The 18,598-nt window shown below is 42.9% G+C and overlaps 1 protein-coding gene across 2 annotated transcripts in view; it reads left to right on the forward strand.

Moving 5' to 3' along the window:
• The first annotated feature begins 2,385 nt into the window (after positions 1–2,385).
• The window catches only part of DPY19L1 (dpy-19 like C-mannosyltransferase 1), a 107,961-nt gene continuing 91,748 nt past the window's right edge, over positions 2,386–18,598 (forward strand). The window contains exons 1-7 of one of the 2 annotated variants that reach the window (XM_053260700.1): positions 2,386–2,929; positions 7,560–7,625; positions 8,563–8,587; positions 10,084–10,171; positions 12,021–12,158; positions 12,624–12,744; positions 14,271–14,364. In XM_053260700.1, coding sequence (XP_053116675.1) covers positions 2,545–2,929; positions 7,560–7,625; positions 8,563–8,587; positions 10,084–10,171; positions 12,021–12,158; positions 12,624–12,744; positions 14,271–14,364 — 917 coding nt within the window. In that variant the 5' untranslated portion in view covers positions 2,386–2,544. The remainder of the gene's footprint in view (positions 2,930–7,559; positions 7,626–8,562; positions 8,588–10,083; positions 10,172–12,020; positions 12,159–12,623; positions 12,745–14,270; positions 14,365–18,598) is intronic. The other variant, XM_053260698.1, reaches the window with a different exon arrangement.

Below are 18,598 nucleotides of genomic sequence, written 5' to 3' on the forward strand. Positions count from 1 at the left end.
CCTTTTCATTCAGCCCTAGTTTCAGGGGTTAATGGATGGTGAGTGGTCAGTTTAATTTTTCATCAATATTTGCTGAGGTTGTAAGGAAGGAAATGATGTAACTAATAGTGAATGTTGCACACATACAATGATCAGCAGATTAACAGATTCAGTGAGCAACTTCCGCATCTGTTCCTCAGGAGAGTTCACACACCTGCAGTTGTTTTTATCTTTATTGGGAGGGGAATAACTCCCCTGCACAAGAGCTTAAATATGTCAGACACCTTCCCCTCAGAAACACAGAGGTGTGAAATGGCTAGCAAGAAAACTAAAGAGTTGTAGACATCTTTCATCTTCAGAAGCAGAAGGGGTTGTGACTGTCTTGAGGGACTATTCTTCAAGCTGAAAAATTTCCAGATCTGTTTGTACAAGCCCTTCTCCTCCTCTCACCATTGAATTCTATTAGCTCTGCCCACTTGCTCCTCTGTTAACTATACTCTGAGGTCATAAGCATTCTATCCCACTGACTTACATAGGGTCGTTTTTTGCCTCCCTTAGGGTTTTTTCCCTTCAGATATTTTGAACACCAATGTATTTGCAGGTCACCCCAAATCTGCCGGTATCTCCTTAAACGAAGAAGAGCTGGCGGAGTGCATGCGCCCTTCGCGGTGCGCGCTCGTCTCCGCTGCAGGCATGCGCCGCATATGTCACGCTGCGCGTGTGCGCCCGCAGCGGAGGCAAGTGCGCGCGCCGCAAAGGGCGCATGCGCTCCGCCAGCTCTTCTTCGTTTAAGGCATAGACGGGTAACAACGGGAGCAGGGGCGGTAGAGAGGAACTCTGCCGCCCCAAGAAGATTTTTAAAAGCACCAGCGCCGGAGGGGGAAGAGGAGCAGGGGGGGTGTAAGTACTACCCCCCCTTAAAGAGACACCCCCCACCCTTCCGAACCACTGGAATTCCGGACCAGTCCGGCGGCTTTCCCAATGGCTCCGAACCGAACCATGCACACCACTACAGTCTTCCCAGTAACAGGGATTCTCAGATATTGACTACAGCTCTCAGCTCCCTGCCGCCCCATTCCCCTCCTCTCAGCTCCCTGCCGCCCCATTCCCCCCGTCGGCTGGAAGTGGCCGGAAGTTGCGAGCACATGTGCGCGTCCGCAACTTCCCGTTGGGTGCGCGCACGGCAGACGGGTGTGCACGTGCATGCATGACGGGCGCAAGCGCGCTCGCAACTTCCAGCCACCTCCGGCTGACGGGGGGGACAGGGCAGCAGGGAGGAACGCTGTCGCCCCGAGGGGCTTGAAATTTGCAGAGCGCCGGTGGGGGAAATGCGGCGGGGGGGTGAGTACACCCTCCCCTGCCCTTAAAGCACTACCCCCGCTGGTGCCAAAGCACCGAATGCCAAAGCACCAGCGCCGAAACGTTTCGGAGGCCTTTACAATGGCCTCCGAAACGTTTCGGGCACAAGCCTACTCACTGTAGCCAGTATAGAGACCTGAGAAGGTGTTTGGGCAAGAGGGCCTTTTCGGTTGTGGCCCCTCGGCTTTGGAACGTCCTCCCTAAAGAACTTCGCCATGCTCCCTCCCTCAGCGTTTTTAAAAAATGTCTTAAAACACACCTTTTTAAGGTGGCTTTTAAAAATCATTATTATTTTGCTATATCTGGTAGGTTCTTTACAGGGGCATAGCAAGGTTGGAGTGGGCCCAGAGACAAGATTTTAAAATGCGCCCACCCCATGAAGCTCAGCTCATGAAGTGAAGAAATCTTAAATGAGGCTGAATAGTGGTAACAAAAAGCATAGTAAGATAGATAGATAGATAGATCCCTTATGTGCCACAATAGAACATCATCCGAAATTCTTTTTTATTGTGGATGATGCAAGTCATTTCATGGTACTAGAGAAAGACATGCTGTTCTGGTAGCACCACGTCTTAACATTCACATCAATTTTGGAGGATGAATACAACTGACGGAAGCCCCGGTGGGTGCGCAGCTGGGGGAGTCAATCATGTGACTTGCCTCTGGGGGGCCCCCCAAGGCAGTGGGCCCCCAGACAACTGTCTTTCCTTGCCCTATTATGGTTATGCCCCTGGTTTTTTCGCTTCTTTAGCTTTTTATAATTTTCAGTTTTAATTTGAACCTAATAATTGTTTTTAATCTGACTTTTTAAAAAAATTAATTTTATTACTTGTATCTGTGTCTATCTTATTGTTGTAAGCTGCCCCAAGCAGTATTACACTGGAGGGGAGAGGTATAAATATTTTAAATAAATACTAATAAATAAGAGCAGGACACGGGCAGGGCAGGGCAAGGAGGATTCTGTGGGGTGGGGGGGGAGGCTGCCCGGGTGACAGTTGCCTGGCACGTGACGGTGCTCCAAGCCGTTCCCGCCTCGCGCCCAACTAGCCAATCGCGCGAGGGAATGGGGAGAAAGGGTGACGGCTCCGCCCTCTCGGCAGCATAACAGAGCCCGGAGGAGTGCCCTGCCGAAGCCTCTTCTCGGGCTCTGCTGCCGTGCTCTTCTCCCGGGCCTAGCCAGCTTTCTGCTTCGGGGCGCCGAGGAGAATGGCCCCGGCCAAACGAGGCAGGCGCAAGGCGTCGCCGACCTCCCATTGCTTCGGCTATGGCGGGGGGAACCACATCGGCGGCGTGACTGCTCCTCCCCCGTCTCCGCCCCCTCCGGAAGAGGAGCAGAAGGGCCCGAGCGAGGAAGGGGAGTGCGAGCACAGCCCCCGCCGGCAAGGAGCCCCTGAGAAGGATCCGATCGGCGTCGCCTTCTTCCGCGGGCTGCTACGATCGCTGGAGGGGCAGCAGCTTCCTGGAGGGGCCCCCGCGATGAGGAAGGGAGGTGGCGGCTGCGGCAGGAGGGGGGCCAGAAGCGACCCCCAGAAGCAGGAAAAGGGGGACCGCTTAACCGAAAAGATCTGCCAGTGGCGAGACGGGCTGCGCGGTGAGACCGGAAGGGAAAGGAGGAGGAATCTGAGGGCATTTGGCAGTGGGGGAGGCGGGAGGGGGGATGGATGGATGGAGAGAGAGAGAGAGAGAGAAGGCGGCTCTGCCTGAAATAATCTGAACTTGGTGCAGCCCGATCCTGTGTGTGTTTCCTGAGTCGGAAACCAGTCCCACCGAATTCAGCGGGGCTTCTCTCCAAGTGAGCGTGAATAAGGACTGCAGCCAAGGGGACTGACACGTGCACAGGGTCGGACTTGGAAGACTGCACGCTTGTGCACACTCACTTGGGAGCAAGCTGATCGCTTTGAGTTCAGCGAGAATGAAGCTCAGAGTTCCTCCGCAGCCTTCATGTGGTATTACTCAATATTTGGTTACTCGTTTTGATGGCAACACGCTTCACTGACCTATTGGGCCAGATGAAAAAGTAGGCTAGGAATTGATTTTCTCACTCTCTCCCAACGTCTCTGCCACTTTCCCATGTCTTTTTGTTATGGAGTGGTTCTAATGTAATCTGCTGTAGAGATTTTGAGGATAGAAGGGATGATGGGAAGAAGAGGAAATCTTGTGAACATTTCCTCGGGTTAACAATCGGAAGAATGCAGCTCTGTCCTCCTGGTCAAAAAGCAAATTCCTGAGAAAGTTGGCAGGAGATGTACAGTATTCCCAGATTCAGCTGGGGTTGTCATAAAAATTGCTCACTATCATTGGGACAAGAAATTGCTGCTTTAAGTGTGTTTGCAATAAACTCTTTGTTTGCTCTAGGCATGAACTGCTAAGGTCTCATTTATTATTATTTATTTATTCAATTTCTATACTGCCCTTCCAAAAATGGCTCTGGGTGGTTTACACAGATAAATAATAAACAATAAGATTTACATCTTGACTTTGTATTTCTCAGATATGATGGGATTATTGCAGGGATCGGAGTCTAAATAAAATTGTGATGAGAATCTTGCTATCAGTTTCAGTGGTACTCAGTTGCCATTTATAGAACCACAGCAAACTTTTTGTTTAACCCATACCTGTGTTAACATGGCCTGTTGTTCAGACAAAGATGTATGTTTTCTAGATTTCTGATGCCAATGGTTTTAAAGGTAGTATTCTGTCTGTACATTGTGTTCTCTCACACTATCTGCTCAGTTTTTTATATCGGTGAAACTTGAAGAGCTTGTGTTCTTACCTTGATTGTGCTGACTGTGCTCTTACTTTGCTGTGATGCGGTACTGGAATGCCTTTTAGCATTGTAGATTGGACCTTTTTTTGGTGAAAAGCTGTATATAGACAGGAGGAGGAGAGGTTTGTGTGCTAGTCTAACCCCCTGCTCAATGTAGGAAATTCAGAGCTAGAGCATCCCCAATAGATGGTTGTCCAACTTCTGCTTGAAGACCTTGAGGAAGAGAGAGTCCATCACCATCCTAGGTTCAACTGTTTGAACTGCTCTTACCACTAAGGAGTTTCTCCCAATATTCATCTGAAATCTATCCTCCTGTAACTTAAACTCATTAACTAGTCCTGTCGTCTTCTATGCAGTCCTTCCGATACTTGAAGAGTTGTATCATCTCTCTTTCTCACCCCGCCCCCTCTTATCTTCTCTTTAGTCTAAACAGTTCTTTCTATCGTTTCCTTCCTCTTCCTCTAATTTTGGACATGCCTGAAAAAGTGCTATTGCTAGTAACATCCTTCATTAGCATCAGCTCCTTCTGAGCTTTAGATAACTGAAACTGTCCTTATGTATCTGACCTACTTGTCTATATTTGTCCTTGGTGACCTATCCTTCCTTTCTTCCACTCCTTATAAATGTCCTTTCTTATTTCCAGCTTATCTTTTTATGCAGCCACACTGGGGTTTTTTTAGAGGTCTTTCCATTTTTTCCATTTTCCTGTCTCATTGAAATTATTTGTGAGTGTGTCATTAATAACTATTGATGTGCTATACTGTATTCACCTGAATCCAAAATAGGTTTTTTCCAAGTTCTTTGATGTTAGAAATCGGTGGGGGCGGGAGGGCATCTTAAATTCAGAGTCCTCTTCCTGAATTTAGGTAAATATAGATATAAGCTTATTTAACAGAGTTGATTTATTTAAATCAAATTGATTTAAATCATGATTTAAACAGCTTCACAGAACTACTTAATCGTAATAATTTAAATTACTAGTTAGGAAAATCATCATTTTCTAGTAAAAGTACATTCTTGTTGTCCAGTAGCCCCTTCCACACATTGCAACTCTGGAACTTGTACAATCTAAATTCCTGTGGGCAGCGCTGCAAGTACTGAGATGTGTTTCCAGTGCCACTCTGCGCCTGGAGACAGGCCTGATCAAGCTGGAGGCTAGGGTGTTGGTGGCCATTCTCTGTTATTGGCTCAGACTATCCTTTTGCCCGATTGGTCTTGCCCCCCTAACCCTACACGATGGTTACCAATCTAGCTGGATTCAGACAATTGAGACAAAAATAGCTACTCTGGGCCTTTCCTCCTTGACCTTGCTCAGCATGGGCTATGATCAGGCAAAAGCAACCATCAAGCAGCACATTATAGACATTGCGCGCCAAACAGATCTCAGCAGTTTCCCACAATTTCATGTCAGTGACGGGCTTAGATATTCTGCTTCTCCAGCAGCATACCTCACCCAATTGGAAGTTTCAAAAGCACAGAAGGGTGTTCACTTTGGCTTGCTTTCATGGCCTTCCTTCAGCAGTGCTAGAAGGACCCTATTTGCAGAGCAACTATGCCCCTGTGGCCTAGGGCAGATCAAAACTACTGAGCATGTTCTCCTCTACTGCTCGTTCTAAAGAGACATTCTCGCCTCCCTCATCCTGCCATTGCTAAGCAAGTATCCAGGCCATCCAAGCCAATTCTACAGCTCCTTGCTACTCTCTGACTCTGAGCCTGCCATCACATATTGCGTCTCCAGGCACTGTGTGGCTGTGATCAGCATTCGTCGGCGGATGACAGGCAGTGAGTCCTATCAGCCTTAATCTGACTCTCGGTGACTCTGGGCAGGCCCTGCAATTGCTCACACGCCTCCCTTTTTACTGCTCCTTATAACCTTTAATCTGGCAGTTTTCCAGTTTTATTACTCAAGGTTTTATATATTTCTGTCCCCTCATGTCTTTTAACTTCATTACATCCATTTTATGTTCCCCCCCCCCTTTATGCTTTTCATGCATTTTTATGACTTCTATGATTTCTCAGGTGTTTAGGCCCTCATGCTTTTGGTGTATTATCTACTATTTTTAGTATTTTTAGTCCTTTTAGTATTAATATATGTGCCATTTTATATGTAATCACTTTTTATCTACTCTCACTTTTCACATGTAATCACCCTTATACTTCTTGCTGGTCTGTGACCGTAATAAAGATTGATTGATTGGTTGTCAAATATAACCTTAATACATATTCAGAGATAGATGTAGGTTTCATTTTTAGAAGGTAAGGCACACACTATAATAGGTACATACTTCTCATAATGTTTCATTTGAGCAACAGGCCTTAAATTTCTTTGTTGAACTGTTTGCATTTTGTTAAAATATTCCCAAATGGGGTCTCTTTTACAGCCTACTGCCCTGATAGGTGTCTTTTTTGGAGTGTATGGAGGATACACTCCAAAAAGGTTTCCTCAGGATTGCATGAATATGTTTTGTTCAGTTTTGTTTTCACTTTCTATCCCACCCCACAATCCTTTGCATTTATAATAATTTAGAACTCCTCCTCCTCCTCCTCGCTTACGTCTGCTCCGCCGCTCCCCCCAATCCTCATTCATTTACTGACCACCTTTTGTCATTGTCATTTCAGAGAGGGGGGATGGGGGGGGGCAAGGGCTCTACTGTGTGTATGTGCTGCATGTATACCACCTGCAAAATAGGATTGATCAGGTCTGTTATCTCACCCTCATATACTGCTCTCAACATGTTCATAGAACATAATGAGAAGCTGTGATTAATGTTCAGGATGATATCTTTGACCTAGGGTTTTTTAATGAATTGTTAACAAAAATCAAATCCTATTTTTATTTTATTTTTAAAAATATAGATTTTTTAAATCAACCCTGGCATTTAACCTCCTGTTTTTAAGGGGTTCATCTTAAATTCAGAATAATCTTACATTTGTGTAAATACTATGCATATAAGGCTGCAAATCCTATACTTGCTGTCTAGGGAATAAGCCCCATTGAACTCTGTGGCACTTACTTGGGAATAAATGTGTTTAGGATGTGTCATATACCATATTGTAATAGCTAGGGAACTTTCAGTATTTCAGGTGTTGTAATTTTAATTGATATACATGTGTTTATATCAGAAAATTTTGTTTTGAATTCTAAATATCATACTAAAGTAATAGATCCTAATGATCATACTGAAGTAAAAGGAAATGGCATTCACACCAATATGACTGACTGTAACAAGGTTACTCACCAAATAAATAAATAAATAATAAATACTCAGCTTTGTTACTGGGTGATGGAAAACTAGGTTTAGAGGGCGTAGAACCAAAATAAGCACTTAAAACAGATTTGTGTGTGTGTGTTTTGGCCAGAGCACATTTTTAATTCCATTTGTATAACTGCTCTGTGTGTGTGTGTGTGTTTGAACTGTACAAAGTCTAATGAAGCTTATTTTTCTTTTAATAGCTACTCTGAAAGAAACAGCAATCTTTGCAAGAGCAGATAGCAAGATATGGCTAACTCTTATAATGGGTGAGAAGAAGTCTTTGATTAAAAATTTGAATTTTCTGTGTCTCAGAACTCTTTATTTTTAGTCTCACAAGGAGAATATGAATAGACTAGATAAAGTTAAGTTTTATGACAAGATGTTATAAATTAATATCACTGTTTTAGTTCCATAGATTAAATTTCAGATCATTAACTCCATATTATTCAAATTCTACTGTGATAATTTTACTCACTGTTAAAGTTACGAAATGGCATTCAACCTCTTTTTTTCAGATTTGATTTAAACATCTCTGTAAACTTGAGTGCCATCAGTTTTATATAGAGTTTTAAGACAAGCCTTTGTATTGAGAATGTGTAGGAATAAGCATACGTTTGAAGGAAGCTGCATTTTTAAATATCTCGTGACCAAACACCATGGATTTTCCCCATTCTGATTAGAAGGGCATATCAAGGCAGTAGTTTTGAAGTAAGATACATGTGCATCCAGCACATGATCGTTAATATTCATTCATCAGCAATTCAGTTTTCACTGTTTGCTCACCAGTTCACACCACATAGAAAAGGTTACTCTGTGAGAGTATGTGTGTAAAAAGATCTGTGTTTATGAAGGCACCTGATTGTTGGCTTCATGAATGTACAGTATATGTGCCAAACAGAATCCTTGAGAAGTTGCTGATTGGAAATGCTCTCAGTATAGTACAATCACATTGTCTTTTGTGGAGCCAGGATATGAATAGTTTAAGTTTAGGTATCTCCCTTTAACTTTGTTGCACTCTACCTTTTGCAGAGGTATATTCAGACTATATTAAAATATAGGAAAGCCTTGTACACAGTAATAGCATTTCATATAGGTTTCTGGGGTGGTCACATATAAAGCCCTTGAGAACTAGGCTAAATTTAAAAAATGGATTTTAAATGCTTGGGATTCAAGTGATGTATCTTGTTCCATTTTTTTATACAGCTGCTGTTGCTGGAATTCTTCATTGGTAAGTCTGTCTGTAGCATAGGGCCACGACAGGCAGATATGTCTGATGAAAGTATAGGTTTTGGTGGTAGAACTACAGTTGTTGCCTATATGTGGTTTAGGCAGATACTCCCTTTGCTGATAGCATACATTATTTCAGTCTCTCTCCATATCTTTCTTCATACCTTTTCTGCACATACCTTTTCACCTCTCATTTTTCTCTACTAGAAATGACATATTTCCCTTGCCCAGGAAGCAGTATCTCTCCCTGATAACCTGCTTAGGGTCTGATTCTTTCCCATTTGTGATGTCAGTGCCAGACATACAGCCAGGGTCGTAGTGAGGGGAGAGGGGGCCCGTGTTCATCCCTCTCTCTGGAGGCCCCCCAGAGTGAGGGAGATAATGAAGATAATAGAGAGGGATGGAGCCGGAGGGCCCTCAGGAGCTGGGGGCCCGTGTTCTTTGAACCCTTTCGCTCAATTATAGCTGCGCCCCTGCATACAGCCTACTACTATACTGTTTTGGGACTTCTTTGCTGTACAAGGAAGAATAATGCAGATCTTCCATGTCAGTCAGGAAATGGTACAATAAAAGTTTGTGAAGGTCAGGCAAAAGTTTGTTACAGATCTTGTATCTGCTATTCTCATAGTTTTTTGCTTGATAGAGGTGAGGTAGAATTTCCATGGATGGATTTTGTATATGGAGAAAATAATTCTTTTTAGGCCAGGGAGCAGAAGTTAGTTTCAGAACCATTCCGAGTTTTTCTTCTTACTCTTTCACCACTGCTACTGAGTAGGGGAGAACTTGCTTTAGATTATTTTATTAGTTAGTTGCTGTCACTATACTTCTGTTCAGGCAGAGAGAAAGGGGAAAGGTTGCTGTTCTCAAGGTGACTGCTAATTCAGTATGAGTGCAGTCGTATTAAGCACTGTATCTAGAAAAAAAAATGACTTGTTTGCCCAGTTATTGCCTACTTGTACCATGAAGGAATCTGTTAGTTTTCAGATCTAGACACCGTACGTGCCTAGAAAAGCTGTATTACTTTATAATCTCTCTTTAACGATAACTGTTGTTATGTTACCAGCTTTAAATACTTGACCCTAACTGCTCATCAAGATCTATGGTTTTTTGTTTGTTTGTTTGGATGAGAAATGACTGCATGGCTATCTTTCTTTATTTCTTTTTTAAAAAGCTGGATAAATGTAAACTAACACAGCAGTATCAGTGTTGGTGCATGTTCTCTGAATACCAATTCAAATGGTAAATATTTTCTATACAGAAGGCACTCAGGAAACAGTATAGGAAAACGACATGTAGATCATCATATGTGGTGATCTATACGTAGGTTTCATTTTTTGTTTTTCCCCCTTATACAGAAGTGCTTTCTGTGTGAAAAATCAATAATGTTTGAAGTAGTCCTGAACTGTATAATGCTGTGTGAGAAATTGTAACATAACACTAGGTTCCAGACTTGGTTAGTTTTTGGATTTACTTCTGGGTTCTTTTTTTCCTTTCTAGGTACCATATAACAACTCTCTTTGAAAATGACCGTCACTTTTCTCATCTTTCAGCCCTAGAAAGGGAAATGGCTTTTCGGAGTGAAATGGTTAGTGCTCATAGTTTAATGTGAAACGATTCTTGAAGTTGTTAACTGCTGTAACTTAATTTTAAATTTAGTAATTTAACTGCCATAATGCTAACTTTTAGAAAAACACCTGTGAGTTGCTCTTAGCTGGTGAGATATAAATCAAATACATAAGGTATTTGTCAGACCCCTTATAGTGAGCCAACTTTGGGTACACATCAATTCTAGAATAGTAACATACAGTACTATATTCTGATATGCAGATTTGTTTATTCAAACTACTATGAAAGTGACTTTCTGAGCAAAATGGAATTTATAAACATTGGTGTGATACTAAGAAAGATTTGAATAATAGCCTATTTCATTCTGTTTTCACACAACTTACATAGAATGTGCAAGTTTATAGTTTATAATGTCAGTTCAGTTTTTGCAGTCTTTAGATTTTTTAGAATGAACACTCCACAAATTCTGTTTCTGATGTTGGGAAATGTTGAAACAGATGCTGCTGCCTTGGAATTAATGCTGTTGTTCATTGAAATAGTTTGTACTGCATGTAATACAGGAACATTGGAAGCTGCATTATATCTAGAGGTGGCCTGTGAGGGTGGCGAGAGGTACTTTTAAAAATCATTGCCTTCGGTACGGTTTGCACCTGGCATCCCACACAAGCAGCAGCACCCCACCTGGCATCTTGCATGGAAGCTGCCATGCCTCTGGCATCCATCTGGCCTCTGTGCAAGTGTGGCAGCCATCTGCGTGGTCAGCACAACCATGTTGACCATGCAACTGGTTGCTGAATGCACACAGAGGCCAGGTGAGCGCTGTAGGCAGGGCAGCCTCTGTTATCATAGGAACATAGGAAGTTGCCATACACTGAGTCAGACCGTTGATCTATCTAGCTCAGCACTGTCCTCACAGTCTGGCAGCAGCTTCTCCAAGGTTGCAGGCAGGAATCTCTCTCAGCCCTATCTTGGAGATGCCAGAGAGGGAACTTGGAACCTTCAGCTCTTCCCAGAGCGGCTCCATCCCCAAGGGGAATATCTTACAGTGCTCACACTTCTAGTCTCCCTTTCATATGCAACCAGGGTGGACCCTGCTTAGCTAAGGGGAAAAGTGGTTTAGTATTGTGTATACTGACTGGAGGTGGCTCTAAGGTCTCAGGCAGGAGTGTTTTCCAGCGATATCTGGAGATGCTGAGGCTTGAACCTGGAACCTTCCGTATGCAAAGCAGATGCTCTGTCAATGAGCTATGAACCCATCCCCCAAACAAGTTACATTACCTATAATTGAAATGTAAGTTGTATCATGTAAATATATATATAATTTTAAATACATATATTGGCTGACATACTGTGCCAAGTTCTGTGCATGCAGTTGTACAAGAGTGTGCTTTGTGCAAGCGGGGCAAAGATTGTGCAAACAGAGTTGCACAGTAGTGAATCCAGGATCTATAATAGCTTCACTGTCATGCAACTCCATTTGCTCAGTTTTTGTATTTGTACAAAACACGCTCTTGAACAAGTGTGTGCATATTCTATTACCACACGTACAAAACTTTGAGCATTATGTCAGCCACTGTACATATCAGCCAAAGATTTGGGCTACTGCAGTCCAGGATAGTATAACAGTACTGCAGATCAGTTAGGAACTTTTACTTTCCATAGCATGCTTTGAATGTTGTGTTGATTCTATTTTCATTCTATCACAGTCGTTGGTTATAATTCAGAAAAATTAAGTAGGCTCAGTGGGACATAAATGCATAGCTGACATATACTGTCTCTTGTTGCTGTAAGAAAATACAATAGTTGTGTGTTTGGCAATCTTGGAAGACTTATTTTGATTAACTTCATCTAAATTAAACTTCTTTTAGGGTCTTTATTATTCCTATTACAAGACCATCACTGAGGCACCATCTTTTTGGAATGGGCTATGGATGATTATGAATGACAGGCTAACTGAATATCCTCTTGTGATCAATACTCTGAAAAGGTTTAATCTCTATCCAGAGGTAAGCCTCTTCTTAAGTGATGCTTTTTTCATGTTGAGGCCATTCTGGAACATAGTTTTGTGCATAAATCCCACTAAAATACATAATACGTATTAGACATAACTTGGAAGAATTGAAAACCTTTTCTTAAAATTAAGCTGTACTGGAATCATTGGACCTCCAAGTAGATGTGTCTAGAAGGTGTGGTGTTTAGTGTTTGTCAGAAATGTAAGACAATGATTAGGGGTGATACTTTCACAGAGCAGAGAGAACCTCTTCATGCAATTGAAAACAACACTTCAGTGCTTAAATTAATATTTTAGTGAGCAAACCTACTGTTGTAAAAGTTAAAATGTAGTATATTGGGAGAAAAACATCTTAAACCAGCCAGACGTTGATGAATAGCCATGGATAAGCCTCTTTTAATCACAGAGATAGTCTAAGACAAGTTCTTCTTTGAAATTTTTAATCCTGTTTTCTGCACAGGTTGTGCTAGCCAGTTGGTACCGCATATACACAGGAATAATGGATGTTATTGGTATTCAGTCCAAGACATGTTGGACAGTGAACAGAGGAGAAGGTCTGAGTCCCATTGAAAGCTGTGAAGGCAAGTGTTGCTTGTTCTTGAATGTTGCATAAGATGAAATATGAAATGACAGGTGTGAGACTTAAAATGTGAGATTTGTAGATCAATAAGAAAACTGCTACAGCTCTGAATTGATGAAAGACTTTTTGTTAAATGAGCCTGTAGCTTGCAGTATAGATGATTTTGAAGATATCAAAGAAAAAGCATACTTTCTCTCAAGTGTTCTAAACAAATGCTACTGCTTCCTGGAAAGAAAAGCCATATTTTAGATTGTTTTTCATTAATTTGGAAACTTGGAATTATAAAAGCATAATGTGTCTTGATCATACGCTACCTGAGCAGAGAGAGCTGGAAGTGTACACACAGACCCATCTCCCACATTTTTTGAAGTGATACTAGTATTGGTTTGGGTTGAGGGCTTCAGGGCAGGGAAATGGGAGGAAAGAGAGCTCCACCTCACTGCTTCAGAGCCCTTGATACAACCCTGGGGTCAAGCCATCAGCAAACCCAGCTTGCATTTGCAATGTATGATGATTTTTCCTTAGCAACCACAATGCTCCTATGTTTGAATTCTTAAGATAATAAATGCACCTAGATCCAGATTTGCCTTCACTGCCCCGTCTCTTTTACACTAAGTTACTAAATTACAATTTCTTAAGTGTGAAAACAACTAATGTGAAGTCTTATCATGGATTCCTTGCAGCTGGTTAGTGGGGCATCATGTGTCCCTTCTATGTACTTGAATTCTCCTTGTGTCCTTATACTGTTAGAATCAGCAACTGTAGCACTATTCTGTCGTTACTGTGAAGTGCTGTATGTGAGTACAGCGTATAAAACAGGATTGGAACCCCCACCTTGGCCCCATCAGTCATTCAGAGCAGCATGCTGCTCATGGTTAGAGTGGCATTCATCTGAAGAGATGAATGCCACATCTGTGATGGTAGGTGCTTCCATAATCGGGAGGCGTGGGTGCCTGTCTTCCGATAGTGGAAGCACCTTCCATCATGTATATGACATTTGTTTCTTCAGATGAACGTGAGTGGTGGACTGCTGCGGATGACTGAAAGGGTCAGGGAGGGACTTCTGGCCCTGTTTTACATGCTGTACTCGCGTACAGCTCTTTGCTGTAATGCTTGAATAGGGCTGTGATCATGAGAGTTGCCAGATACAAGAATTTTGACAGATTTCCCATGTAGGAAATTACAGCGAAGACTACTTTGCCAGTTTCTGGCCTTAGTGCTGTGGCTTATTCTTTGCCTTCATGCTGAGTTGGACACTTGAAAAAATACAATTTCTATACAAAGAAAAGACAAGGGAATTCCACAGTTTGTTTTGGTGACTGATGTGATTCTGAATCAACTAATTAAATACATTGGGTTTGGGGGGAGGTGCTCATTTATTTCTGCTGCATTTAAAGATTGCAAACTTAAGTAACGTTTAGTTGAGAATATAAAATACTTTATACCTTAGCATTTCCTATAGTATATAATTTAAAAGTTAAAAGGTGAGTTAGTAATCTTGTTTTAATGTTAATTGCTATTTGATAGGATTGGGAGATCCTGCATATTTTTACGTGGCAATGATATTTCTTCTGAACGGGTTAATGGTATCAGTGTTCTTTCTGTATGGTACATACCTAAGGTAAGATGCCCAAGAGGAAAACTTTGATTAATATTGACAACTGCTGTTGGTCTATACATTCTCGTATATATAGTACATTATTAAACATGCATCATGCATTTTAAAAGGAGTTTGTGCTAAGTTAATACCAATGTGACAGAAATATATGGCTGGACTGTACATGTTTTTTTAAATTTCTTAAGAGAAAATTTTCTTAATTGAACACTTCAGTTAAGGGCAAGTAAGAATAAAAGAGCAGGCTATTGCCACTTCCTAGTACATTTTGGTTACATCTTGACCAACTTTTAAAATAATCGTATTCAGTCATTGATGTCTTCCTTTGCCAAACTCAGACTACGTCACCACTTTTTCTTATAATGTATCTCTTTGAGCGTTACACAGTACACAATTTATGAATGTGTTTTCCCTGTAGGAAATAATTGTAAACATGCATTTAAATTGTTACCTGTATATGTCAACAGAAGTATGCCTACACATTGAGAAGCAAGATGTGGGACTATCACATAGAGCAGGAGTTCCCAACTTGTGGTACTCCAGATGTTGCTGAACTACAACTCCCATCAACCCCCAGCTATAATTTATTGTGCCTAGGGATGATGGGAGTTGTAGTTTAGCTACATCTGGAGTACCACAAGTTGGGAACTCCTGACATAGAGTGGCTTCACAGGATTGCCGTCAGGTTTGTAAGATGGGAACTGGAGGTTCCCGGTGAGTGTAAACTAAACTACCAGTTCCCGTACCGAGATTCTCTCGACTTGTTCTGCCCAACTTCAAATCTTCACTACAGACGTTGGATGGAAGTTGGGAAGATCTCAGTAACGGTATGGGAACCAGCAGTTGGCAGCTTCAGATGACATGCCTGCTAGGAACACATGCTTGCCCATATTATGGGTTAATGTGTATAGCTTGTTAGTGCCTACATCTGAGGTGCTCTCTGTGTAGTCTTTCAACATGTTGAGGCTCTCCAAACGAGCAGTGTGGAGAGCCGGATGGGGTTAGATGGGGAGAACAGGCTTGATCCAATCTCCCTGCACACGAGCAATCAGCGTGGCTGGATTGGCCACCCACACGATTACTGGCTCCATCACTGAGCCAGTAGGGGCAGCGGGGAGTCCCAGCATGCCCTGCACAAGTGTGCAGGGCATGCTGGGGAGCCTCCTGGTTAGGGGTCTCCTCGTGAGTTGCCGTGGTGCAGAGCCACGCCGTGGCGACTAACAGTTGAAAAAACAGGGTTAGCAGAGTGTTCGCTCTGCTAACCTCATTTAAGGATAGGGGCATTTAAGGAGGTTTGCTGCCGGGAGCTGCATGGCTCTCGTTGCAGCACACAACCTCCCCAAACTGGGCTGGGCTCCCTTAGCCACTTCTGGCAGATTGTGAGAATAGCCTCATCAAGTGATGCTGTGTCTTCAAATACATATTGCTATTATATAGGATGTGTGCCTGCTTTACAGCTGGCAAAAGTCCCCAAGCTGTTCAGGAGAACAAGTATCTTAAGACATGGGTGTGCTTATCTGTGGCTGACATCCAGACTCAATAGTACATTTTAATGTGTGTTATGACCTGTGGCTACAACATTAATCTTATATTCATTCGTACTCAGGAGTTACTGTAAATGTTTAAGTTCAATGGGACTTCTTCCGTCAAGTAATTTATTCAGGATGTCAGCCTGGGTCTTTTGAAAAGCAGTGTCAAAAACAGCTAAGGGTGTGCATGGAGCTACAGTGAAAATAAGTCCAACAGTGTAGTGTTGAGACTGTCTCACTGACTTCAGCAGCCAGAGGCGTATCTACGGAAAATAGAGCCTATGGCAAGCACTGAAATGGTGCCTGTCCAAACATCTGACACCCATCTTTCAGATAACTTTACCATAATATCAGCGCAAAAATACAAGTCAAGCTTGTTAATTTTTTAACAAACAAATTATGGCACTACATGAAAATTATAACTGCACCTTCCTTGCTTTCACTGATGTAAGTTGGTCTGAAGCCCGCTGAAGAAGGAACTGAAGCTCTCGCGCCTCTTCTGGGGGAGGTGCAGGGATTGTCCCTCTGTGTGACATTAATCACATTACATTTAGTAACTGCGTGCTATAGGGAGCAACAAGCCCCTGTCACAGCTTCCTTTTCTCCCAACCAAGGGTCTTCCATCAGCGGTGGGGAACTCAGCTTGCCCCTCTCGCAGTGCCCACCGGCTGCTGCAATGTCTGTTCAGGCACGCACAGCCCGAGCGGAGCCACGCCTCGCTTGCCAAGCCAGAGCCTCACCTCTGCTGCCTTTCTTCTACTCTCCCTCCTCCTCGAGGCAGGGAGTTCATGCAGGGGAAGTAGATGACCAGCTCCTCAAAGGAGGCGGAAAGGCTACTCCGGCTCTGAGAGTGCTGCATGCTGTGCCCACCGCCGGCCATGCTCTGCCGCCCCATCTTGTCGCTGGGCTTGGTCCTGCGGCTCTTGGTGCGGTACAGGGCGCAGCAGACGCACAGTGGCGCCCCTTCAAGTGGCGCCCAGGGGATGTGCCACGCCTGCCCTACCTTAGATATGCCTCTGACAGCAGCTGAAGCTGTAGCTTCAATTTGTAGTAAAAATAGTATAATTTATACTAGGACCCAGAGAGAGGTGTGTGTGTGTGTGTGTGTGTGTTGTATATGGCTTGGGTTTGTGTTTTTTAAACTGTGTTAACATTATGATCAGTTTCTCGTTCTTAAAATTTAAGATGATTTTGTGCGCCAGCAGTGACAGTTGCTGTTTTTCCTCTTCTCCCTCATGCAGAAAAGGCATGCATCAGAAGCATGCATCTTCTCAGGGTGGGGAGGAGGGGCAAAATGTAGGGGCTGCCGCCTCCAGGATTAAGATTACATCTAATGCTACATCTAGCCTGTAACAATTTGCAATTTAAAAATCATTAACTGTTCCCTTCCTCTTGTAATTCTCTAATTGATTGTAATTGATTGAATGCTCCAGGCATATCTGAAAGCTTGAGCAGTTGAGCATTTCCATCTGAAATGTTTAAAACATTCAAAAACTTGAATAATCACATGGTTTTTATAGGTGTAGGAATAGTAAAGCTATGAATGTTTTTAAGGTCTCTATATTTCTTGTTGCTTTGTTACTCTATACCAGCATAATTAATAGATTGTTGTTGGTTTCCATTTCTTGTTGCTCTGTCTGTATTTTATGGTTGTTACCGGTGGTTGTTTTAATGTGATTTTATAGATTTCAGTGTTGTATTTTAACCTTGTAAACCACCTTTATGAAGAACAGTAGTATAGAAATCCAATTTTTTATCTATCTATCTATCTATCTATCTATCTATCTATCTATCTATCTATCTATCTATCTATCTATATCTCAAAGAGAAGATTTAGTTTGTTCCCCATAATCTCAAAGTACCTCTTTCCCCCAATGGATGGCCTGCACAGGAAGGAAGGTGAAATGATGCTACACTGATTTTCCTCTTCCATTCCTAATAGAAAAAGGACAAAGATGTGAAAGGGGTATATGATTTTAATAGAGAGGAGGAATACTACTTGGTCCTTTATTTAAGAATAGTAAAATGTAATGGGCTGGCGCTGTCCTTATTCTAGGGATGTGCAAAATGTATCAATGTCAGAACTCAACCGGCCATTGTCTGCTGGTGTAGGAGGTCACCCATCGTGACCTATTTGCTCCAGAAGGCAGGAAATATGCAAATGAAGAAACCCTTGGTTAGCCTGCAGAGGGTGGTTCCTTCTAGTCTTATTTCCTGCCTTCACTCCAGTTGGTCCTAGTTCACCTGTAGCTCTTTCTGAAATCTAACGTATTTCCCCTTTCTGTTTGGCTTTGCTGTTTTCCTTGTTTCTTTTTGCTCTTTTGTAGTATATTTTCTTAAAAAAATTCTTCCTTTCTATCCCCCCCCCCCCCATGTGTTCCCCTGCTTCTTGCAACTGGTGTCAATGGTGGGTGAACAAAGGAAGATGATGATGCTGGCCTTTAGGGCTCAGCATGCCAGAGCTCAACTTTCCCTGCCTAAAGTGTGGGAGATCTCCCCACCATGGGATGCAGGAGGGAGCTCCGCTGGCACCTCTGGGTCCCACCTGCTCCTCTCATTGGCTTCTAGCATGCTGGAGGGGAAGGATGAGAATGGCAAAGCCGGCTGCAGGTGCACTGTTCCCTGGTGAGCAAGAAGAAGAAGCGGGACCACTTCTCTCCATCACCAGAGGAAACAGGAACAGCTGTACTTTGAGAGGGTGCCGCTAAACT

The sequence above is a fragment of the Hemicordylus capensis genome, chromosome 6, assembly GCF_027244095.1.
Source record: "Hemicordylus capensis ecotype Gifberg chromosome 6, rHemCap1.1.pri, whole genome shotgun sequence".
Taxonomy (NCBI): Eukaryota; Metazoa; Chordata; class Lepidosauria; order Squamata; family Cordylidae; genus Hemicordylus; species Hemicordylus capensis.